We start from the raw sequence: 25,545 nt of genomic DNA, 5'->3' as shown, positions 1-25,545 counted from the left end.
GTTTCACTGGCAAACCCCAGGTGACAACCTCAAGCGTGCCTTGTTTATGTAGTGTGCCTGTCCCAAGAGCTGAAGGAGGCTGGGATGGCAAAAATAAGCATAAAATATTGTACCTTTCCTTTATGAAATACCCTTTCCTGGCTCTCAACCTGACTTTGTCCCTAGGTTCTGCACTGTGTGAGGTGCAAGTGTATTTACTAGCCTGTGTCATAAGCAGCACACTTCTGAGAGGGTCCACACTACCAACATTCATGACTTGGGGAAGCATTGCTTGAGTATGATGATTAAGGGAGATATACTGATTTATACAAGCAGAGAACAAGCCTCTTACTTTCCAGACCCTTTCCTCACTTTGTTTTCTCTAAGTTTCCCCAGCCCATCGAAGGGGCATTAACATTTACATATATCTAGAATTGTTCCACCTCAGTAGATGTAACTTACAGGATGAGCTAATATAAAATAGCATTGAAGTCCCTCAAATGTCCCCTTTATTTTCATGAAATAAGAGCAGGAAGATGTCCCTGGGACTTTCCTGCTTTTGTTGCCTTGATGGCACAGGGCACTTCTGGATAAGTTCATTTTAAGCTGTGTAGTTTGCAGATCTCTAGAGTTCCCTCTGAAATCCCCTTAGTTTATCGAAGGCAGGTGAACACAGTAAACTTGCTAACACGTTTTTGCTGTGTGAAGGGTGTAGGTATGTCAGCCTCAAACAAGTAGTACATCAGTTGCTGGAGATCTGACCTGCTTTAGGGGGAACCTATTCTCTAATTGGAATAAAGAGGGGAAGGCTCATAGGGGGAAATCTGAGTGACTTGGAGACCTATTTATCAGTCCTAGGAGACAGAAGAAAATGTTGAAACCAAGGTATTGGCAAAGGTTGGGCTGTGGTTTGTTCTTTGGCAGAGGAACAGCTTCACTAAATTGAGCACAGTGATGGGGGAGATGTCTCCAAGATACTACAGATACTTTCTGGAACAGTCACTATTTGCAGTCCAGTATCTGGATGGTGAATGCCATAGCTCTTGGCCATTGCTGTTATTAGTATTACTATTTATAATAACCATTATTATTAAGTTATGTGCTTGCTGTTGAGTTCTCAATTTAGTGCTCGATGACAGGACAGAGATCTTTAAGGAAAATCCCTTGTTGTGTGACTGTCGCTACCCTTGGACTAAAACCAGGGAAGGACGTGCTTTAAACATAAGAGCAACTTGTTTTGTATGCTGGAATGCAACCCAACCTTTATTAGAAGGATACTCAGGGTGTTTTGCAGCTGTTGTTCAAAAGCTGCACAATAATTCACCCTGGACAGCTATTGGAAGCAATTCCCAGGTGTCAGTCTCGTACTGCTGAAACCTCGCCCTGCTTCAGGTTCCTGCTCCAAGTCAGAACATGACTTTCAGGTTCTTATTTGTTCTTCCCCGGAGGGAAAGAGAAGAAAACGGGGTGAAGAACTCGCATCAAAGTCCAGGAGCCGGTGGAGGGCTGAATTGGTCCCTACCACCTACCCTAGCGGCGTTTACTTCCATGGTCATCTTTTCCCCGCCTCTTTCCCCTTTCCCAGTGGATGTCCCGTCCCCCTCTCTCACATATGCATGAATGGAAGGCCGGGTTCGCTCGCCTTCCTGCTCTCCGGACGTATTTCCATGGTTTGAGGTGGGTCTGGGGGAGAGGGGAGGATGTAAAGGGATGTAAACCACGGCTGGTCGTGCGGGGTGAGATAAAGCTGCCCAAGCCCCAAAGCTCGGGGGAGAGGCTTGTGTGCTGCAGCGCTGTGGGGCTCACCATGGATTGCCCTAGGGAAGTCTGTTCGCCGCACGGGGCGGTGAACTGAAGGAAGCGGTGCAGCCGCAGCCACAGCAATCTGTGCGCCGACTGTGTCGTGCTTTAAGCCCAGCCGGTAGCTCAGTGTTAGAGCTGAACCCAGGACACGGTGACTGAGCCGGAGCGGACGCAGCAGTTCCCTGCTGGAGCACAGGGAGCAAAGAGGTATGAAGCGTTCACACAACTCGCGAATGGGTGATGGATACAGCACATTGGTACAGTATGGTTCAGGACACCTGTGAGACTGAAGCATGAACCGTTTGCTCATTGTTTGCCTTACACGGTTAGGTGGATGGGACTCTTTTGCCGATGGTTCATCTGCATAATCTGGTTCTTTACATGAAATCTTGTAGCTACAGCTGCTGCGAGCAGCTGAATGTTGAAAGCTTTAGGTTGTCTTAAAGCGGAGAGATGCAGGGCTGTTGTTGAAAACTGCTGTTCTCCAGTTTCTAAACCTTTACTGGTTTATAAACTTCTATAACTTCTTTATAAACCTTTACTGATTTATAAGCCGTTCTGTGGCTTGAAATTTCTATCCCGGTTGCTATGCTGGTCCTGGATTTCTGCATGGTTTTAGGAATATATGCATATATTAGAGCTGTGTTGGCTACACTGTGTTATCTGGTCAATATTTGGCTTGTTGCTGATTGATTTTTTGCTTCCTGGTTTTACATAGCTATGTTTTTACATATTCGGTCTTGATCTTTACATTCTTGGCAACTGTGGCTTACATCAGGAACTGGTTTAGTACAGTGAGCTTAAAAACAGCTGGTTAGGGTGTGCACAAGTTTGCTGGGGATTTCTTTCTTAAACAGTTCATTTTTCCCCTAACTCCTCTGTTTTTTCATCCACCTTCCTTTTTTTGAGCTGTGTGATAACAGAAGATGTTTTACACTTGACTCTTGTGTTACAAAGGTATTTAATGCAAAATAATGTTTCCATTTGTCCTGGTTTTGGCTGGGATAAAGTTAATTTTCGGTGCAGTGCTGTGTTTTGTCTTTGGTCTGGGAACAGTGTGATAACACATGGACAGTTAGTTGTTACTCATGGCACTTATCTCAAAGGCTTTGCAATCTCAGTGCTCTGCCAGTGCTGGAGGGGAGGGGAGGTTGTGAAGCCGAGGGGGAGCAGAGACACAGGACACTTGTCTCAAAGCAGCCAAAGGGGTATTTGATACCACAGGACATCATGCCCAGTATAGAAACTGGGGAGGACTTAACCAGAAGGGACTGATCACTGCATGGGCTGGGTATCGGTCCATGGATGGTGTGCAGTTGTATTGTACATCACCACTTACTGGTTTATTTTTTCTTTATCTCTTTTCACATCTCTCATTATTTCCATTATTATTATTAGTAGTAGTGTATTATACTTTAATTATTAAAATGTTTTTAACTCAACCCATATGTTTTACATTCTTTCTGTTCTCTATCCCACCTGGGAAGGGTGGAAAAAGAGGTAACTGGGGAGCTGCATGGTACTCAGTTGCCAGCTGGGTTTATACCACAGTACCACTTAAAGATTCCAGCTTCCGATTCCACAATTCAGGGGAATTGTGGCAGTATTAACTGATTGAGGGAATGGGAAGCAGGTCAAAAGCTGTTCACTAGGGAAAGCAGCAATATAATCTGATTTTTGCTTATTTCCCACTTTGGAAATATGTTTGTATGGAGCAGGTGCACTATGGCCCCAAACTTCCCCAATTCATGTCATTTTGGACAGATGGGGAGCCCTGAAGCCCTCAGAGAAGTTGCTTTCAGTTTACCCCTTGCTCTCACAAGCTCACTCTACCTCTCCCAGTGCCATAGCTAGTCTGGACAATCAATACCTCATGCTTTGATGGATTAATGCCCTTCTAACTTCCATGCATTTTTTTCCCCACCTTGACCAGAGCACTTTCTGTTGTGTGTTTAAACCTGCTATAATTCTCTGTTTGCCCCCAGAACTGTTCTCATACAGCAAAGCTATTGTGAATGTTGGTACCCAGACATGGTATCACCAGAAGATGATGACCATCTCTCCTTGTTTTATTGCAGATGAAGCAGATTTTACCTTCCAAAATGATTTTCCAAGCTCTGGGTTTGTGTCTGGCTTGTGCTGGGCTTGGGAAGGCAAATGGTAAGTTGAATTTCATGAAAGCATTTTGGTGAGTAGCTCCCACCTCTTTCAGAAGGGAGCCTCAGCTGTGGGAGACTCAATACACTAAGGGATGGATGGGAAGCTGAGAGGGGGCTGGACTGCTGGTTCCAAGCCCAAAATGTGCCGAGGCCACGAGTGTGCACTCTTACAAACAGAAAGGAGAGCTTGCATTATAACAGGAGGTTGGGAATTTATAACAAAAAAGGGAAATCCAACAAAAAAAGGAGGAAGAGGAAAATTACAAGCAAAGGGCTTACTTCAAAACCCAGCATCCCCACCCAGAACTGCTTTACAGCTCTGCAGGGAGCTATTGAGGCAACACCCACCACACCAGTGACCAGCAAGCTGACACCAATAAAAAGGATCACTACTGGTGCCCCTATGGAAATAGTAGTAGGTGACTCCACTTGGAAAGGCACAGAGGCACCCATCTGTCAGCCTGACCCAGCCTGGACAGAGGTGTGTTGCTTACTGGGGGCTTGGGTCAGGGGTGTTGTTAGAGGCTCCTGTCTAATGAATCCTGTTGATTATTACCCCATTCTAGTGATCCATGTTGGTTTTAGTGATATGGACAGCGGTAGCCTGGAAAACATTAAGGACTACAGAGCCCTGGGAGAGGTGGTTACAGGCTCTGGAGCTCAGATAGTTTTATATGGATCCTCAAGGGAAGGAGCTTGAAAAGTACAGTAGTGCTATAGTCAGGGGTTTGGTTATTTGGATCATTGGACTAGGTTTGGATGCAAGTCTACTGGTGGCTGATGGAGTTGGTCTGACAAAGAAGGGGAAGAGCTGTTTTGGTAGGAGACTTGGCAGGCTTGATAAGGCAGCTTTATATTAGATTTGCTGGGGGAAAAGGGCAGTGATCCATCCCAACACTGCCAGTGGATACCAGCACCTGTAATGCATGCTCAGAACAATGCAGAGGCATTCCAGCCAATGAGATGGCTTTATCTGGAGCTGGGCCCAGATGCCCCTAAGCAAACAAGATGGGGGGAATAAACAAGAGGAATTAGAGATGTGTACATGCCTATGGGGAAACAATGTCCCTGTGTTCTTCCCAGGCCACCTGTCCTTGCTTCCACCTTCTATGTTCTCCTTTTTTCTTCTAAATTTTCTTAGCATTTCCTTATCCATCCATGGAACAAGTCCAGAGGAGGCCACGAGGATGATCAGGGGCTGAAACACCTCCTGTATGAAAACAGGATGGGGAAGCTGGGGCTGTTCAGCCTGGAGAAGAGAAGGCTGCATGGAGACCTCATAGCAGCCTTCCAGTGTCTGAAAGGGACCTATAGCGATGCCAGAGAGGGACTCTTTGTTAGGGACTGTAGTGATAAGATAAGGGATAATGGGTTCAAACAGTGGAAGTTCAGGTTAGATATAAGGAGGAGGTTCTTTACTGTGAGGGTGGTGAGGCACTGGAACAGATTGCCCAAAGAAGTGATAAATGCTCCAAGCCTTGAGCATGTGAGGTGTCCCTGCCTGTGGATGGGAGATAGGAGGGTTGGAACTAGATGATTTTAAGGTCCTTTCTAATCCAAGTCATTCTATGAAATCTGCCTGGAGAGCTGGTTCTGGATTCCCAAGGCTTCAACACTCAGAGGCAAAAATAGGTGAAATGCAGACTGCTGGTGCCATTTGATGTAACTTAGATGGCTGAGGCATCGATATGGAGATGGCACATGTGAGACAAGACCTCCTGGAGCAGCATCCCATATCTACAATGACACTGGACACTGCTTTTCAACTGAGTTCACCATTTCCCATAGCAGATCCTCCTTTCAGAAACAAATATGTCTTTTAAACAGTTTAGAAGAAAGAATCAGAGCCTTTTCTTCTAATCATTATAGTGATGTAAATCAATGTGACTTCATTGATTTCTAGGAGGATGGAGGGGAAGGGCTTTTTGATGGGGAAAAAACCGCAGAAGCAATATGGAATAGTTGCATCTGTTGGCAAATCTGGGCCTTCGAATCAGAATTAGGCTTCTGAATATGCATGATCTCTGCCTGTTTGACCATTTCATATCATTGCAGTGGTTCCACAGGCTGAACACAAAAACGCAAAGGTGGGAGACAACGTGACGCTCAGCTGTACCCTGACTGACCCCATGGATGTTGTGCAAGTGACGTGGCAAAAGGACTCTGAAAAGTCACACAATAATATAGCTACATACAGTACAGTAAAAGGATTAAAGATTCATGAGCCCTATCAAGACCGACTGAATTTCACCAGTCTGGTACTCAATGAGACAAGCATCACTTTTCTGAGGACTAGAGTGAATGATTCGGGGTGTTACACGTGTCTCTTCAATACTTTCCCTTATGGCTCCCTCTCAGGACGGACCTGCCTGAGTGTCTTTGGTAAGGTTCTCTGCAGGGGTATTTCTCTAGTGGAAAAAGGGGTGTTTTCTCACCCACAGCATGTTCTTGAGCAGATTCAGGAACCACAGTGATAGGAGCATCCCTTGGTGGGACATACTATAGAAACAGAGCATTAGTGCTATGAGCAAGATTCTGTGGGGTCATATTCAAGCCTATTGTGATGGGTTTGGCTCTGGGCTGTCCTTTGAGTAACAGTTTAAAAGCAAGGAGTGGGATCTTTGTTTGTCAGTATAAGGGAAGGGGTGTGGAATAATGGGGGGAGCCTGACCCCATGAACTGTTTTTAATTCCTGTACCATTGGGCTCAGTGTGAATCCAGTAAGATTGTCTCTGCTTATGACTAGGTGCTCGTTGTGGTGATGGATTGTCTCATTTGTGTGTTGGAAGGTCTCGATGCATCTGTCCATTACAACATTTCTGAAGGTCACTTGATAGCCATCTGTAATGCTGTTGGCCTCCCAGAACCCACCATCACCTGGAACAAGTTGTTCAATTCTACTCCTACGCAGGAGAAGTTCAGCCACACCAATGGCATGGTGTCCATCAGCAGTAAACTGGAGATCTACAACATTAAGAGCACTGGAGAGCAGGAGTTGACCTGCAGAGTAAGCAACATGAATGAAAAGAGGGAATTGCTTGTGAAGATCCAAGAAGGTAGGTGATCAATACAACCTGCTTGGTAGGTTTCTCTTGGCTTCTGTGTTTTGCAATAGCATGTTTAGATAGGAATCTGTTGGGAAGAGGGAGGAGTGAAATATGTATATGCCAAGGAAGAAGAAAGGAAATCCTGCTTTGCATTCATTGTCATCTTTGAGATAATAACATATTAGGGTCCCTTCCAAGAGGGACTAAAGCAAACTAGTCACCTAGGGGCCTATGGGTTTCAGAGGTACCATGCTTTTTTGCAGCAAGTCAGACTTCAATTTTCACTTAAGATTACATGGTTTCTTTGACAGCCCAAAGATAAATGGGGACATCTTAAATACATCAGTGTAGCACCTGAATACCTTGTAGTGCTAATTTATTTCTTCTTCCTGCATTCTGTTCTGCTGGAAAGACTTTCATGCCAGTTCTATAGATGAGAAATAGAAACCTTAAAAGCTGAAGAACCATTCTTGGTTCACACAGGAGCATTGACTTAGGTGGTTTAAAATTGGTGTGTTTCCAAATCCAGAGACTTGGCAGGAAGACCACTTGGAAATGAAGAAGACAGGAAAAGCAGCTTGGGATTAATTCCCCAGTGATGTGCTCAGGAAGAAGGGGTTGTTATAGGAATAGCAGTACAGAGTAAAACCTGACTTTTAATGTGTTCTCCCTAAAAGTTCAAAAGCAAACTTGTTCTTAATTTTGAGTGACAGTAATTGGAAAAGCATAATAGTGTTGTCCTGTCTCCAATGCAATATTCTTTTGTTCTGACCTTTTAAAAAGGAAATGTGTATCTCAGAAAGCAGGAAACCAAGACTGTTGTTGTTCCTTGCTAGGAGAATGAAAAATCAGCTTTCACAGTATCAGTGAGGAACCATTGTCGTTAATCAAACATCCTCTTGCCTCTTCTTTGTTCTTTTTCCTATATAAAATAGCTTTGGTTTGGGGTTTTTTGTGTGTTATTTTTCTTTCAGAAGCAGGTTCCTCGTGGCTTTGGCTGCCGATTACTGGGGGGATTTTAATTGTCTTCATAGTTCTGGTTCTGATCATGCTGTGTTGGAGGAGGAGGATGTGCAGGAGGGGTTGAAGCGGTAAGTCACTAACGCATAGAACACAATGGTTTTCAAAAAGGCTATAATAAGGTCTGGTCATCTGCAGAGAAGAATGAGGCTTTGCTGAGACTGTAGTATCAGACAAGTATACTTTATGGTAATATGTTTACAGTTATTAGAGGTTGCTTCAGTTCCGTGCAGTTTTGAAAGCTGTTTTCCACTGCTGAGGACCAGTACAACACCACTAATCATAAGGGGAGGGTCTAAGCAGAGCAGGACATGTGGCTTGTGGTTTGCTTTGGGGCTGGAGTCTTAGCACAAGTAATTCACTCCTCTTTCACGTTTTCATGGAGGGCCTCAAAAGTGTCCAATGTAAGCATGGTCAGGGAATGACAGAAGAGAGAGAAACCCACTCATACAGAGTGATGTGCCCTTAAGGGAAAGGCTTTCTTCTGCTCACAGCATCCTCTTTGTGTTTTTAAGACAAACAGTGATGGAGAACTTCACCCAAAAGAGTCTGCTTCCTGTTGATGGACTAAGGAGAAACTGGAATCACTGTATTGTCCCTGTCTGTGTGATGACCTGATGGTCACTGGTAGTTTCACTCTTGCTTACCTAGATTAAAAGTAGCTCTTTCTGCCTTTAAATTCTATTATTATGTTTAGAAATGCCAGTGCACAATAACTCAGTTCCTATATACTCAGATACTTGTATCATGATGATAATGTGATTTAAGGTAAGGAGATGGTTTCAGGAGTATCAAACCTGTCTATTGTGAACTTAAACCTAAAGCATCTGCCATTAGCAGGGGTTGATCTAATAAACCTGCTACAGCCAGAGACACAAAAGTCTTCACTGTGAAGAAAGAGAAATGAGCACTTCTTACACCCCAAATATAACTTCTTAATGGAAACTGAACTAAGCTCCATTCCCCTTCCTGTAATGCAGGAAAGCAGACTATGTTTAAACTGAAAGCACTCTGCTCCTTCTTCCTCAGCTCATGTCTCAGAGCTTGAAGCCCTTCTCTGTCAGCAAGAGAAGTGGGGTCTCACATCCTGTTGCCTGAAAGCACAACTGTGTTCCTGGCCCCACATGTGTGCCACTGTATCACAGGGTCAGGACTTCATGTAAATGCCTGCTCACTGTGGCAGAGGGGGTAAATTAGCTGAGCAGTGTTTAGCAGTGGGTATAAGTTTGTTGTGTTAGAGTTTATTCAATAAAAACAGGATTTGAGGGGCTTCAACTGCTTGTGTTCCTTCTCATTCATCGTGGGATTTGATTAACTGTAATGCCAGGATGTGACTTCTGCAGTGGGCTTTTAAGTTATTCTGTCTCTATTCATTTAATACAGCCTAGTTTTTATCAGTGTTAGTCTGTATCTTTTCAGGTTATTTCAGTCCTGAGTTGTGAAAATGTGATGTGCTAACCTGGATCCTTCTTGCATGAAGGAACATTACTTTATCCAGAGTGATAGTGACTAGCTGATGCTATTCCTTTATACAGTGACCAGCTTAGGGAAACACGTAGTCCATCTTCCTAATGTACATCAGTTTCTTGAAGGCCTCATGAATTAGGTTGCTGTAAAACTTCAGTACCACTGCAGTTTGATCTCTTTCACCATCTGATTTTATTAGTTTCTAGATGCTCTTTTCTGTCTGCTGCTAAAAGTTACTTGCTATTTATTTTGTATACAATTCCACTGTTGCTTTCCTGGCCGAATCCTTAGAATGCCAACAATACCTGTGGAGCTACAGTCATTTTTAATGCTATATGTAGGGTGTATTACCACTCTACAAGTACCACATTGTAATGGGGAAATCACCTCCAACTTGTTAGCTCCCATCTGAGCAGCTCACTTTGGGCCTCAGTCTGCTTTTTGTGGTGACTTGTGACGTTTGAAATCTGTTTATGATCTTTAAAGCATTGGTTGAGTTGGTTCACCCCAAAGGGAACAATATCTTGGAGAATTGGCCTTTTTCTGTTTTTATCCTCTGCTATCCTCATATTTGCATTGGAACAAGGAACAGTGCTTAAGTTCATATTTCTGGGCATGCATTTTGTAACAGCATGACAGAGAACTAATGATGCTGGCTGGGGGATACCACTGTGTATCTGAGGCCTTTATCTGGGACTTCAATACTTGTTTTCATTCTGCACTCGAAAACAAGCAGAACTTTCCCAGCCTTGTCAAGATGCCTGGTTTTTAAAGGAAAACAGCAGCTTTTTTGTCTGGGTGGCTTGGGGACCCTTCTCTGTCAAAGTTTCTTCTCTTCTGCTTCTTCTATTGAAAGGACTGATGGGTTTTGCTTAGCTATTCATTTAGTTGTATCCCCCTCTCCATGATAGCTGCTTGAGACTCAGATGAAGAGCTGGGGCTCAGTGTTGATGCCCGATCCCTCAGGCATTTGGCTTGCATACCAGTTGCAGAGCATGCATCCATCTTAGTTCTCCCTGAAAACATTCCAAGTGTCTTCACAGGATTTGGTGCACAAGCTTTGGGAAACTCCCATCTTCACCCTCTGTCAAGCAGAGGGGTGAACTTAGCATGCCTGTCACTGGGTTTAAGTGCAATGTGCAGCCTTGAGCCATGCTGGAGGTTTCTCAGTGCTGCTCTTGTACAAAGTCACACCATTTCCTACATGGCTCAACTAACAGAGCTTTACTGTAGACTACACCAATGTAAAGCAGTCTGTTTAACAGGCTGAATGCCTGGATTGAAGCAAAATCAAGGCTATTATTCTGAATGAATTCCTTTGGTTTATCTATTGCATAGATGCCTCAACCTGAATGCTATCCACAGCATCACTTGTGTATTCCAAGGTTTGCAAGGTACTTGCATTTCAGCCTGGCCGGTTAAAAGGATCTATAGTCAGTTCTCATGACCTAGCAGTGTGCAGGGGGATAAAATTCCATGTAAGCAGTTTTAGGGAGGCTTGTGGTGGTCTGTGAGGCTATTTCACAAAGGGATGTAAAGGCCAGCGTGACTTTTTTGTTTGGTTGGTTGGGGTTTTTTAAGCCTTGGATTGTTGCTCCCTGTTGGGATATCTTATCCATGTTTTGCCATGCAGAAAGCTTCCTAATTGGTCAAATAGTATACTTGTGTTTGAAAAGCTATAACAACAGGACAAAGTATTCTTTAAGCTTGTTATTGGATACATGCTGTGACCTAAGAAAAGCTGAGCAGATTAAATGAACCTGGATAAAGTCAGTTTGAAGAGACACCTAAAAAGATACTAGGTCCAATGAAAAAAGAATCCCTTCTGCAGAAAGCACCAGCAGAGCAGTGGGGTTTTCCTGTTTGGCAATTGAAACATTCAGGTTTTAGTTCAAGCAGGAATTTGGTGCAACTTAAGGAGCATTAAAGTCTTTGTTTCAAACTGTTTGTGTTTAAATACAGCCGAGTAGCTGTAATTCGAAGAGATGCTTAACTTCAGTGTACCTTGAATGTTATGCAAGTGCTATAAAACAGATCCAAAAATACCTCATAGATACCAGCTACAGATCACTTAATGGGAATTGAAGACGCCCTGATTGTTATGTTTTGAAGTCTGGAAGTTCCTATGAGTAATACAGATTCTATGTTGTGAATCTCTTAAGCTGCAAACAGCAACTTGATTGATGAGCTACAACGTGTGTCAGACACCTAAGTTTTGGTAGCCAAAAGTCTCTTTGGTTGGTATATATGGAAGTCTTATGCAGGAGATTGTGGTCATTTGGGAAACTTTGCAACAACAAGTACTTGCACACACTTTCCATTGCTTTGTTTATAGGAAAGATGGGAACTATTTCTGGAAGAGCCATTATAGCAGTATCCTCTAGTGTTTAGTCAATTTGGGGAACACTGTTCCTAAGATTTGGCTTAAAAGTTAAGTCTTATCTGTGTGGCTTTGCTTAGTTCAGTGGATTGCTTTGACATACAGCTGGTTTTCTTCACAGTGAAAGATGAGGTAGTTGAGAACAGCCTAGAAGCAGCTCAGTTTTGGGAGACTTCTCAGGATACTTTATCTTGAAGTTGTGAAATACACAGGAATTATTCCTGTCAGGAACTTAGGAGTCCTTGTCACCATTGCACTTAGTGTGAAACCAGCCCTCCTTTGTGACCATGATTACCATAAGTGCTCCTGTCAATACAATGGTGAAAGGGAAGGAGAAACAAAGGGGATAATCTCTCCTAATCGATCGCTTTGTTTTTTCAAAGGATGCTTTTGTTTAACTGTTTGGCTTAAGGAGGTTAGATAACCAAGAGATACATCTTGTTGCAAACTTGGGTACTAGGCAAATAACCATGTAAGGTATAGAACAGTATGTTAAGACTACGGTTAAGCTTGTAAGCGTTTTTCTGTTAGTTAGAACCAAGAGAGCTCAGCAACGTCTGCACCGGAGAAAGACCCCAGCAAACAAGAAAAGAACCAAGGAAAGGAGCCACATTGACATTCGGGTAAAGAAGACGACAGGATTGGTTAAAACCCAAGACCGGGAAGTATAAGAGACTATATCCCAAAGATCCCGGTGTGCATCCTTGATGGAGCGGAGACTCCTCGGCTGGAGAGGTTCTATTTTAGGATAGCCTTGGTTTCCTCTCAAGTGTGGCTGTTTTTGTGAGTAGATTAAATTTGTCCTATTTTGAACTCCCTAAAATAGGCAAAAATAATGCAGTGGTGTAAGTGAAAGTTGTTTTGCTTACAGCAGCTTCATTTCTTTACCCTTCTCAACACTACACCCAAAAACCCAACCAAACAAGAAACCCACACCCTAAACACTCTGCAGGCAAACAGAGCCAATGAGGGGAGAAGTTAAACACCAACCAAACAAAAAACACAGCCTCGTACTAAAACATCATTGGAGGTTGGTTTCTTTGCCCATAGGGTTTCTTGCGCATGTGATTATTTTGCCACCGATGAATCACATGCTTTTTCCAGGCTGTTTCTCTTCCCTATGGAGTTGCTTCATTTTCTGCTCACAGAAACGTGCCTGGTAATGCCCCACAGTCTACAGCCTAGCAAGAAACAGTGTGACAACAGTCATTCCATGCTTTCCACAATTCACTATTCCCGGTTTTCATGGTGAAGGACAGGAAGGGTTGGTGCTTTACGTGCTTCTCATCCAGCTTTCCATCTTGGAGCAGAGCCAGGTGAAGGAGTGACAGAGAAAGGAGTGTGAGGCACATTCGGGATGCCTGGGGCATGGCTGAGCTTTCTGCCTGGAAGGATGAAATAAATCCTGTGTGCCAGCAACAGGATAAAGGCAGTGGTGTAGGGGACATCTCAGAGATTGTCCTGCCCATCAAAAAGTTGAGCTGTCAAGGAATAGGCTACTAACAATGAAGCCATTTCATTGCAAAGAGGGAGGTCTTTACTGTGTGTGACTAACACCATTTCTACTCTGTGCATCATATCTGTGCTTGTGTTTCATTATGAAATAATTTTCCAGGCCTTCATTCTCCTCTTCATTCCAACAGCAGGACTTTGTTAGATCAAAACAAACTGGCTGGCAGCTGATAGGAAGGCAAGAATAGCACATTTGTATGGTTGTCTTGCTGGTTCAGTTTCTCATTTAAATCCTTAGTAAGAATTGTTTGCAAGTTCAGTTCTGAAATGGTTTTCCTCTGCCAAGTGTATTTTGCTCTATGTGGGGTTATTAGATAAGGAGATGGAAGCTTTTTTTCTTGCTCTATTACATGAAAAGTAAGGATGTCACATCGTTTTGGGGTGGTATATTTTCAAGACCGCATAAAGGTAGTGCTGGAAGTTGGGTCTCAAACATCAGAGTGATATTCTGAAATATTACCCTATATATTCAATAGATATATATACAAGATATATATAAGATATATATAACTATTAAATATATAATATAGAGAGATATATCCATGTTCAATACATATGTATATTTATATCTATATAATGTATATCTTGTATATATATCTCTATATTATATATTCTATAGTTACATATCTCTTGTATATATATCTATTGAGTATAAAATAGAGAGATATATATGTCCACATTCAGTACACATATATCTATTGAATATATAGTCTGATATTTCAGAATATCCCTCTGATGTTTGAGACCCAGTTTACAACATATGTATATTTACAATATATATACACATATATATTTACAAAATACATATCTTGTATATATATTGAATATAGCTATATATCTCTATATTATATATATTATATAGTCAATATTTACATATATCTTTTATATATATCTTTTATATATAGTATATATGTCTATTGAATACAGAGATATATATATCTACATTCAATAGTACAGTGTGTTACCAACCAGGAGCATTGATTTGCTTTTCACACTTGATAAACCCATTTAGGGTTTTGTGTGTTCCTTACTGTACTGCCATAGTCTGAATGCTGCAGTGGGAGTGATCTCCCAAATTTTTACAAGTTGATTGGTTTAGTAGCAGTTTAGGGTTTTTTTAAAAGAAAAACCAAAAAAACCCCACAAATTTTATTCTTTTTTTTGTAAATCTGAACTATTATTTGGACAGTTGTTGGTGATCTTAGTTTAATGATAACAAAGAACAGTAATAACTTCATTGCTTCATTTGCTATTGTATCAGTAGGAAATGGAGAATGCCTTCTTTCTTTTGCTTTTGTCTATTCCTTTTTTTTTCTCCTATGTCTATGTTGGAACCAGATGATCTTAGGTCCTTTCCAACCCCAACCATTCCATGCTCATAGAATCACAGAATAGTCAGGGTTGGGAAGGACCTTAATATCATCCAGCTCCAACCCCCCTGCATGGGCAGGGACACCTCACATTAAACCATGGCACCCAAGGCTTCATCCAACCTGGCCTTGAACACTGCCAGGGATGGAGCATTCACAATGTCCCTGGGCAACCTGTTCCAGTACCTCACCACCCTTACAGTAAAGAATTTCTTTCTTCTTATTCTGCAGAAAGTGATTAATGTTAATTCTGAAAATGCGTCATGCCATTGTGCTTGTCTCTTATTTGGAAACGTCTTTATGTGTTCTACTGTGCAAATATGTAGCAAGGCTTGAACTCAGCTGCCAACCTCTACATTCCAATGTTGCAGTCGTGCACATACTTTCAAGGTACCCTAAGGGGTTTTCAGGAGATGAAAGCAAAGGAATCTCAGCCATGTTCACATTGAGGTGGAACAAAGGGTTATGGGGCATAGCAGTAGTTCAGATGGCTGCAGTCAGCTTGAGGACTGGCTGATGGTGCTGTGCAGCACAAGCAGTGCTACCCCATGTGTGCTGCTCCAGTGCTTACCTGAAGGCAGAAACAGCTTTTAAACTGTTCTTTCCAAACATGTGCAATCTGCAGCAGGTTTCTGAAGAGGGCTGTTGTTTTCAAGTGGTAGGAAAGCAAAGGGCAGGATAAGAATAACCAGTGAGCTGCCTGAAACCTTGATATGCAAAGGTCAGCAGTCTTCTTTAAACCACATCTCTAGGCACTGTAATCGGAGCTGTAGAGTGATTTAGAATAGCTTTAGAAGGGAAGACCATCTTCAAGGAGAGGGAGATGAAAAAGATCTGGCAGTTTTATTGAGTACTATAAACTGGGCTAGTTCTTTTTAGTCTTGGGGATTGAAATCATCAGGCCAAAGGCTTTGATTTCAATCTCTCAATGTAATTCTCTTTTCTCTCTCTGTTGTCATTAGTTTCCTTCAGTAAACTTCACTTCCAAATTTACTTATAAAATATACTTCAGAATAAAGGTTTGTTGTGTCTATACTGTGGTAACTGCAAAACCTGAGGGATCAGAAACTGAAATTCACGTGTAAATGGGTACCTTGTGTAATACAGACTACTTGGGCTTCTTCAGTAACATACTATGTACTATTAATCTCTACATTGGTAATGTAGGGTACACATGGGTTCCTCCCAAGGTGAAATAGTCTGAAGGCAGCTCCTGCCCTGCTGCTGGTGGTAAATGCCCTTTGAATGGGATGTTGGTGGGCTGGGTAGTTTATCCGCCCCCAAGATAAAACACTGCTGTGTAGTTTATAGCATGACTCTTTCATAACTTGTTTTCAGGCTTTCCCATGAAATGCTCCCAAAGGAGTTTCTGTTGCTTAAGGATAAAATGGGAGAGTAAGAGATTATTGTTTTTTTTTCCCCATCAGCTTTAAGACTATTTTGTCCTTGGAGCATAGGAAAATATCAGGGGGCTGATCCCTCGGATTATCCCTTTGAGAAGTCAGGGAGGGGGTGTTGTCAGTGCAGGACAAGCTGGATGGAGTGAGTGGTGATGGCTGGAAGCAGTTCTGCCTGTTACTCCTCAGGCTTCTGCACTGCTAAGGGTGAGTGATGCTGGGCACAGGTTTTGGGGTTCAGGCACAGATCCTTGTATGCATTGACACTGTGTGACAGACATGAGCCTGTGCTGGTAAAGAAAAGGTAGTTGCTTATCTTTAAGGCAAGGTATCATCTGTAGGGAGCAAGATGATTGCAGGCTGTTCAGCAACAGGCTGAAGCCTGCTTTATTGTACTTTTGGAAGATTCACTACTGTACAGCAGGGAAGGTTCTATGGTTGTTCACCAAAGGGCATTTCTGTGACTATTCCTCCCCAGTTTTCCCACTGTGCACTTCTCCCCCCACCACCCACCAAGACCTGAATAAGCAACACAATGGCCATGATTCATCATTTTTTCCTGTTTTCCCTTTGTTTTTTAGGATCCTAGAAGACTTCCATTCACCTACCCCATCATTACAACCCATGAGCTGAAGCCAAGCATTACAAGCAGTGACTTGACGAGCTAGAAACAAACAGCAATAAAACAGAAAAGTACCATGTATGCTGCCCTACCTAGATACTGAGCTGGATCACTCAGTTGAAGAGAACAGCACAATGTTCATTACCCTGTCTAGATGCTTAATTACAAAAGGTAGGGCCAGAGGGACCACTTAGACTGCTCCTCAGCTGCCAGGCAAAATCTACTTTGCTTGTGCCATGTGCTAGCATGCTAAATGTGTTTGCCTTCCTCCAATGGAGTTTTGACAGTGTCCATGGATGGAGGCTCTGCAAACTCTCTTCCAGTGTCTAATTGCTCTTGCAGTAGAGGGGTTTAGTTTAACCAACATCACTGCAAGTTCACTTGCAGCAACTCTGCGTTCATGACTCTCTTCCTGACCTGTTTTCCTTCTATCCAGCTAATCCAACTCCTTTTCCTCAGGGAATGGATAAATGTGCCAACAACTCTTGCCAGCAACTCTTTCTAGAGAGACCTGTGGGACTCAAAACCACAGGAATCCAGCCACACTAAATGTGCTGAAGTTAATGCTGAAGAGCAGTAGGGCTCCAAGCAGGTGACATTAGAGGCAGTAGCAGCCACAGTTGGGGAAAAAAAGGGCTTATAAGTAATTTATTTATCTAGTTTTTCTTTCTGACCTTGAGGTTTTGTTGTTGGAGGTTTTTTTGGTTATTTGGTTATTTATGTATTTTTAACATGTAATTGAGTTGGAGATGGAAGCAAAGACTAGTGGTATTACCCCATTTTTCCTTTGGCTTTGCCCCTTTGTCTCTTTCCCTTTCCTTCCTATGTTACTGTATTTCTCTCATTTCTTTATGGAACAACTGTTAATACCCAGTCTGCTGCTTGCCTGGATGTCATAATGCATGGACTAGGTTTGCCAGTATATCTAACGGTTGCTTTATGAACTGTTCCAAATAGTCTTAGTCTTCATCCTTTTATATGGTGTCTTTTTAAACACAGACAAATTGCTCTGCTGGTCAAAAGCCATTATTCCAGACTTGGACCTTTTCTGGGGGTATGTTACACCCTGAGCTATTGCATATCACTGCTGTGAGTGTAATGGTAGCAGTGGGAGTCTTACAGAAGTTGAATTTACTGCTTTGCCCTGGTTTGGGCAGCAGATAAAGACACTGCACCACTGTTATGTACTGGCACCTAACTCTTGCTTGCTGTGTTGCAGCATATCACATTTGTGAGGGGCAGAGCCTGGTTTTGGCTGCGATAGAGTTAATTTTCTCTATAGGCTCTAGTATGAGGCTACACCTCTGACTCTTCCCCATCCCCTGAGCAGTGGCTGTGTGTGTGCCTAGTTCCTGGCTGGTGTTAAACCACAACAGCCTCCCAGTGCCCCCTTCACTAGCAAGCGTTGCTAAAAGCATGCCTACCTCTGGGCATACAACTGTGGCTGTTCCACTGGTACCATAGACAGATGGGAGGCCCGCAGGGGTCCTCTGGTGATGCTGTTCTGCTGATGAGTGCTAATGTTTAAGGTGTTTCTCAGTTCTGTCTGTTTACCATCGTGTTGGGAACACTCCAGTATCCTCTTGTCATTTGGGTTTGATTAACGTCTGTTTGTGCATCTGAACTATTCCCTCTTACTAAGTGCACAGTGATTTGGATTGTGCTTTTTATGTCCTATGCTTACTGAAGGTACAAACTGTCAATCTAAGCAATCCAAAGAGTGCATGACTTACGAGTGAGCTCTCAGAACCAATGGTCTGTTGTTTCCCGAGGAGTAGCATCCTTCAGATCCCTTCAGATGTGAAAGATAACTTCAGACAATCATGAACTTGTATTCTGTATTTTTAGAGGCATTCTGTGTATATCATGTTAGTGTATTCGTTGTTCTTTAATGCAGGTTGTGTGCTTACTGATGAACGGACTGAGCTGTTGTCTGTATTTGCCTTTGCCGAAACAAAAACCAAATAAACCAGCTTGGAACATAAGGCTGCTTGATTCCTTTCATTCCATAGCACACGGCTTGTGACCTTTGGAAATTGGGGAGAGAGGCATCACAAATGAGCTCTTAAGCGCTTAAAGAATTCCTTTGGGAAAGGCGGCAGTGACCTGATGCATTCTTTAAGGCATTTTGGGCTGAATGGTAAAAGCACAATAATGTTTGTTAGTCATGGCATCAAGTGGTGTTTTTCTTCTTGAGAGATGTGATAGTGATAAACTTGGGTATCGTTTAAAGGACATGGCAATGCTGCCATCTCCCTCAAGGAGCTGGGCATTGTGGAATTACGTCCTGTCTCCCAACACCAGTGAAAGGCAGCAGTTGATTGCTTGTCTGATCTCTGCTGCTTGGTAGTGATTTCCAGAGCTCTTCAGATTGCAACATAAACTCTGACTCTTGACCTTCCATGGAAAGAGATGGACACAGCTGATGGTTTCTGAAGGACTTCCTGCTGGATATCGGTCAGGAGTGCAAGTTGGTGGTTTCCTCCGGGAATCTGGCACTCTGGGATCAGCCAGGTCACCTCTCCAAGCACAAAGGGAAGGTAGTGAGCCAGCAGCACCGCTGCCCTGAGCACAGTGTGGGGCAGAAGAGCAGAAAGGCTGCTTGTTGTATTGCTTGTCCCACCGCTTGTATGGTGAGTTGTGCTGGTGGAGTAGGGCAAGAACCAAGCAGTGAGGGCTGGGGATGAGATAGGGCAGCAGGGTCAAAAGACCCCAGAGAAAGCAGATTAACACACACACAGCACCCCTTAACCTCACAAAAGGTAACTGCAGAATAGCAGGTTTCCTGAGGGAAAGCTCAAGGTTGCTGTAAAAGGCTGCTTCTCAGAACCTGTCAAGTTATCTGCTTTTGATCCCTAGTCACAGTGAATTGTTTAGTTCCTACAGCTGTGTCCTCTCTTTGTGTGCTTTTGTCTCTGGCATGCTCAAGGATGCCACTATTATTAGCCTCTAATTGTGCTGACATGCAACACAGGAAGGCAGAGTGTCTGCTAGAGATCTCAGCTTCCATGCATGGCAACGGTGATGGAAAAGAGGTCTTCAAAACCCCAGAAGGCAGGAATGGGCTTCTAGGAAAGAGGGAGTTCGCAAGAACATCATCACTTCTGATGGCAGGGTGAGTGTGATCACCCTGAGGATGCCTTGGGGGTTTTGTCCTTGCCTTGCCATACTGATCACCCAGCCTGAGGCTGGGACAGCTGCTCCAGCTGCCTCCGAAGAACTGATGAATGTCTGCTTGCGTTTCCTCTTGTATCCTGTTCTCATCCTTTAGCAATCCATGAATTTTGCTTCTGCACAGCCTATTTCCAGTTTGAAGTCTGAGATTTAAGCTTTCTGCATGACTATGTGTCTGCCTGCTTCGCTCCGGCATCACCTGGCTGCTGCTTTGCTAACTAAAATGCTGTTTGCTTTGGAAGCATGGCAGCATCTGTTCTCGAAGTCTGCTGCATAGAGAGACATCAAGGAAGGAATTGCAGGATAAGTTTAGAAGCTAAGAGGATGTATGGGGGCTTGTCTGGATTTTCTTTTTCCTTAAGATAAGCAGAGTCATTGGAAGCATCAACACTAGACAAGAATTTGCATGTTGATGGTCAGTATTTATCACCTGGAAAGGCTTTAAAGAGCTTTCAGCTTCAAGCTGAGAGTGCTTAAATGCGTTTTCCTGAGACCACATGCAATGAATAACATTCACTTTCTGTATATAGATACCACCTGCGGCTTTCTCTCCGGGACCTCAGGTGAGTTTTATTTAATGAATAGGGTGTTTCTTGTTCCTGTTTCTGTGGCCCCATCCTCACGGCATCCATCTGGAAACACCCAAAGCCTTCTGCATCTTTTCCTGTACAGTCAACTGCCTAATGGTGTGCTGATCATCTTGTGTCATAGAAGCTCACTTCATGGCGTTCCCCTGGAGACCGAGGGTCCTTCTGTCACAAGGTATGTAGGGATGGCTGAAAGGAAATGGGAACAACAGGAATAAGCCTGCCTGTGAGAGGGAAATGTGTCTGGACAGAGAACCGGGCAGGAAAGAATAAGATTGCTGCCCAAGCCTTGCTAATCTGGGTTTCCTTAATGAAACAAAGGAAATGGATTTCCTTACTAATTGCAGCTTACTAAAAACACTTCTGGAAAACAATGTAGCCAAGTGTAGCAGGCTGACAAAAGGAAGTGGGGTGTTTCCCACTGATGATTTGAACACGAGTTTAAACGGGTCACTCCTTGGCAGATAAAGCATCTATCAGATTGCCTGTTCTGGCAACAGTTAACAAGCTGTTAGTTCATGTATTTTGGTAAGGAAACATTGCAAGAGAATGACTGATATATACCCGACTTCACTCACTCTTAAAGTGTTTCTGATTTCAACTTCTTTCTTCCTGATTACGCCCTTCCCTGGTCAGGTTTCCTGACCTCTTGTTCCTCTAAATCCTGGACAAGTCCCTTTCTGGTCCCTTCCTTCTTTGCAAAGGATTTTGGCTGAAGAGTGATGTGTTCTTGCTTATCTGGGTGCACTCTCCATCTGACTGCTCCCTTCTCTGATACCTGAGAATACACAACGTGAAGGTGTTATCATTCCTGGGTCACAATAACCATGTTGTGAAGGTACTTCCAGTGAAAGCTCATCCTTGTTTCCAAACCATAAGGCAATCTCTCTATGAAAGGAAAATAACCGGGATGCTGGTAGGCAGACCTGGGGAAGTGGAGGTTGCTGTCTGTCCACAGAGCCCCACAGAGCCTAGATCCTGGGTATGCACTGCCTGGTGCTGGTGGGGAGCCCACTGACATGCTTCTCCATTGCTGGGCTGCATGCTTGTGCTGTGAAGATGCACAGAAAGAGAGAATGGGCAACTTGTGGGTCTGACTGAGCAACATGATTGGTGTTTCACCATGGACAAAAAGGGAAGTGTACCCCTATCACTGCTGACTAGTGTTAAGTTGAATTTCTAGTAAGCAGCAGGGGATTTCAGCTAACTGGTGTTTACATAAGGGTGATAAATGTTGGCTTTGTTCTGTTTCTTTTATCACAGCACAAGCCAGGATGAGAAATGAAAAGGTACCCATGAAATACACTTGGTGTAAAGCTTGTTTTCTTTTAAGGACCAACAGGTCTGGGAGTGGGCTCTTTGTGGCAATGAGAGCAGCACTAAGAAAACACATGAGGCTTTACTGGAATCACTGGAGGGTGTTTCCTTGGACAGCATGGAAAGCATAGTGATGGGAATGAAACATGGGAAGTCCTGGGGAGAAAGAAACCTGCCTTCTTTCCCTGCCAGTCCCGAGAGCCTGGCAGGAGCCTGCATGAGAGTTGTTGCACTGGGGGTGATGAATGAGAGAGGTCCTGCTCTGCTTCTATATCATGTGCCTGGAGTCCACTGAGCAGGCACAAGCAACTGCCTGTGCTTCCCTCTTGTCCTGCCTGCCCTGAGTGCAAACCTGTATTGGGCACCAGCCCTGTTGGCCACTGTGCTGCTGCAGCAGCCTCCAGGCAAGCCCCTTACCCTCTCTTTGTGTTATTAATTCCTCTTTAAACCACTGTGTTTCTCTATAGAGGAGGAGGTGTGGGAAGAGGTATGAAATGTTTTCCAGTCTACATGGAAGAACGGGATTGGAATTTGGAGTTGAACTCAGGTGAATTCATCCTGCTCGATCTGGAGTGATGGTAGGATCTCAGATGAGCTCTTCAGGGATATTTTTGCACTGAGCTGTGTAGTGTTTACTTGGATCCAAGACCAATGTTTCAGGGGGTTTGTTGCAGCATTGTCATTGATAGGAGTGCTGTTGGCCAGGGCTCTTCTGTAGTGACCAGCTCCTGCCTCCATCAGTGCCATCACTCCCACCTCAGTGAAGCTCTTCCTGATTAGCATCCTTCCTTTTGAACTGATTTGAGCACCAGAGGGGCTGAATCTTATTGCAGCTTGCATTAGTAACCATGAACTGAGTTGCTTTTCCCATGTCTTTCACTGGAAAGAGAAGTTGTTACAGTGCCCATGCTGACCAGCCACATTTTGGCTTGGCTGCCTGGTAGAACTGCAATGTTTGGGAATCTGGTCTGACCCTGTCCCCTCCAAATCAGTAAGGAAATAAAGGTGGTGTGAACTGCTATGACTGACCTACAGCATCAGATTGCAGGGGTTACGCAGCATCTCCTTGCTTAAGACTCGAGGTTGAGGTTTTTGCTGTGGTCTCCCGCTTGTGTTTCCTATTAAGTGCTTTTAGGGAGTGTGAAGGGTTCATTCTATCAGTGCTTCTTTGCCCTTAGCTGTTCAGGTTCACATGAGACCTGGACTCTGAGTCTCCAGGCACATTTAGTGTTGTGCAGGCCAGATTTGGGTGCAAAACTGATGTCTGAAAATCTGAGGGGGTAATTTATTTGCCATCAGTCTAATTCATATTATGTGGAAAATAGGACACATCATTCAAGACAAGCTGTAAATCCTCAGTGGTTTTACAACACTCCTGAGAAAGCACAAGCAGACTTAATAGCCTTGTTTGTTTGGGTGTGCTGTGTCCAGAATGGCTGTTTTGATGGTGTTTGTATAATCTATTCCAGTACATGGGCACATGCAGCTTTCAGAGTTACATGTTTCATATGTATTATTGCATTGGTACACATCTACTAACCTTTCCTAATGAAATACTAGGAAAGAGGTTTGAGCTATGTTTAGAATTTACAGGCATTTCTATCTTCGGGGGAAGATAATCAGCTTAGGGCTGACTCTCAAAGGGGAAATGCCCCTCTATGGGCATTTAAGAGAAGTAGGGCTGTTGATACAGCCCTGTCCCAAGACACTGCCTTAGTTGGGATATTGTACAGTTGAAATGTTTCCAGATCATGCTTTTTGTCTGGCATGCACATATATGCTGTCTTCTGCTTTAAAGATAAAGGATTTGTGTTTGGCTTGTCACAGTGTAAATAATGGGAAGGCAAAAAAGAAAATATTACTTCAGTGCCAGACATTTTGCTTCCAAAAATAGGGTAAATACAAACCATTGCTTTTTTTGCCTTTCCCACTGAAAGAGAGGAAGGTATTTTCAGTGGAATAAGTGAATATTTTGTGAGAGAAGTATTTCAAGGTTTAGTGTTTAAGTTAAAGTGTTCCACACTGCTTTGTTATAGCTTTATAAACTGCTATGAACATGTTTTATGTTAAGGAACAGGTCACTCGTGAACAACATTAAGTGATGTAAAATTCTACATCTTCTGACTCTGATTTACTGCTCTGTTTGAAGAGACTGCAGTAGAGAGGGGGAAAGAGAACTGACTATGATATACAGCAAACTGAATAAGCTGTGCTGAGACTGTAGGTAGAGGTTGGATGTTTTTAGGAATGTCCTTTCATTTCCAAACCTGTAAGTATTTGGAAATAGAATTACTTCAGTTTCTCTTACCTTGCGTAACAGGAATTGCATTAAGGTAGAGCTGAGAACACCTCCGCACTACTCTGCATCCTTGTCTCCAGAGCACTGAAGAGAGTGCCTCAGGCAGAGGAGAGATTCTATCTGCCCTAACTTGAACCAATCACTCTCTTTCTAAAGACACATCCTGCCCAAACTGGATAAAAGGAAGGCCCAAATCCCAAAAGGCACATCAAAAACTTCACTTCTTTTAGAAGCCAAGTATTTAAACCCAGTGGAAGACACATCAGCATGGTCGTGTTAAAGGACCCCTACTAAGTAACTACTGGAGTACAGCTATCCCTGTGCCCACAGCAGCCCCGTGTGTGTGCAATGAGTCCAGGTTGCCCAGGATATCTTGTTTTCCAAGAGGAAAATGTCTGATTTTGTTATGTAGCAGAGATTTTAATCTTTCCTTGCAGGCAGTAGGTAAACTCTCAGTCCACCGATCCTTGGGTGAGGAAAAGGGGTGAAGGGAGAAAATGCAATGCCAGAAGTTCTGTCAGTCCCCCTATAAGGGAGAGGTGACCTAACCCAGGTGTGCCAACCTGTGGATTTAGGGTGGAAAAATACTTTGTGTATTAATATGGAGATATAACTCTTGTTTCTCATCCTATTTGTGCTGTGTATGATTGAAGCAGTGTAGTGCAGAAAAGAACAAGTCCCAAGAATAACACTTCTCTGCCCTCACTTGGAATAAAAACTGTTTTGTCCCATGAGGATAAGAATGGAGAATTTTCACAGAATCCTGATCTTGAGTGTGTTTTCTTTCTGCTCCACAGCCTCCAGGGACTGTGCCTGCAGCAATCCCCCTCTCCTTTCCCACATCCTGAGAAAGCTCAGGCTGCTTTCTTCACAGTGTCTTTTTCCCTTCCCAAGCAGTTGTGCAGGAAGACGTGAGCCCCAGCCTTGCTGCCTGTGATCAATGGTGTTGATACAATGACCCAGTCCGGAGGGTGAAGGCTGACCTCCTTTTAGCAAAGCTGTCTAAAGGGTTGCCTCCCATCCTTTGTTTTTCCAGTGGCAACCACTGGTTTCCTACAAGTCAAGCCCTGCGGAAGGGAGGATGAGAGATGAACACGTGGAGGAGGGTTGGTTGCTCAGTTATGTTCTTATTTCACTGCTTGAATCCAGGGAATGTGGCTGAAAATGGCCAGGGAGGAACAGAATGTGCAGCAGTGAGTTTTAGCTCACAGGAAGTGATGGGAGGTGAAGGGGAACGAGAGACACAGTGAGTTTTTAGGATAGGTACAATAGGAATACATACAGTGACCTTAATGGCGCACAGACAAGTTTTCTGTCTTTCCCATTTGTATCTCCTCTGTTCTTGTGTCTTAACATTTATCACTACCCACAACTCTTCTTTTGTGGGTTTTTTTTTTGTTTCAAGTTATGTT

At 43.4% G+C, this 25,545-nt stretch overlaps 1 protein-coding gene across 1 annotated transcript in view; it reads left to right on the top strand.

Annotated features, from left to right (window-relative positions):
• The window catches only part of CD200 (CD200 molecule), a 33,049-nt gene extending 14,308 nt beyond the window's left edge, over positions 1–18,741 (top strand). The window contains exons 4-9 of the mRNA XM_034059929.1: positions 1,600–1,656; positions 3,861–3,942; positions 5,997–6,323; positions 6,731–6,997; positions 7,963–8,079; positions 16,716–18,741. Coding sequence (XP_033915820.1) covers positions 1,600–1,656; positions 3,861–3,942; positions 5,997–6,323; positions 6,731–6,997; positions 7,963–8,075 — 846 coding nt within the window. The 3' untranslated portion in view covers positions 8,076–8,079; positions 16,716–18,741. The remainder of the gene's footprint in view (positions 1–1,599; positions 1,657–3,860; positions 3,943–5,996; positions 6,324–6,730; positions 6,998–7,962; positions 8,080–16,715) is intronic.
• The last annotated feature ends 6,804 nt before the right edge of the window (positions 18,742–25,545 follow it).

This window comes from Melopsittacus undulatus, chromosome 2 (genome assembly GCF_012275295.1).
Source record: "Melopsittacus undulatus isolate bMelUnd1 chromosome 2, bMelUnd1.mat.Z, whole genome shotgun sequence".
NCBI lineage: Eukaryota > Metazoa > Chordata > Aves > Psittaciformes > Psittaculidae > Melopsittacus > Melopsittacus undulatus.
Note: the sequence above shows the minus strand (reverse complement) of the source record. Positions and strands in the feature narration are given on the sequence as shown.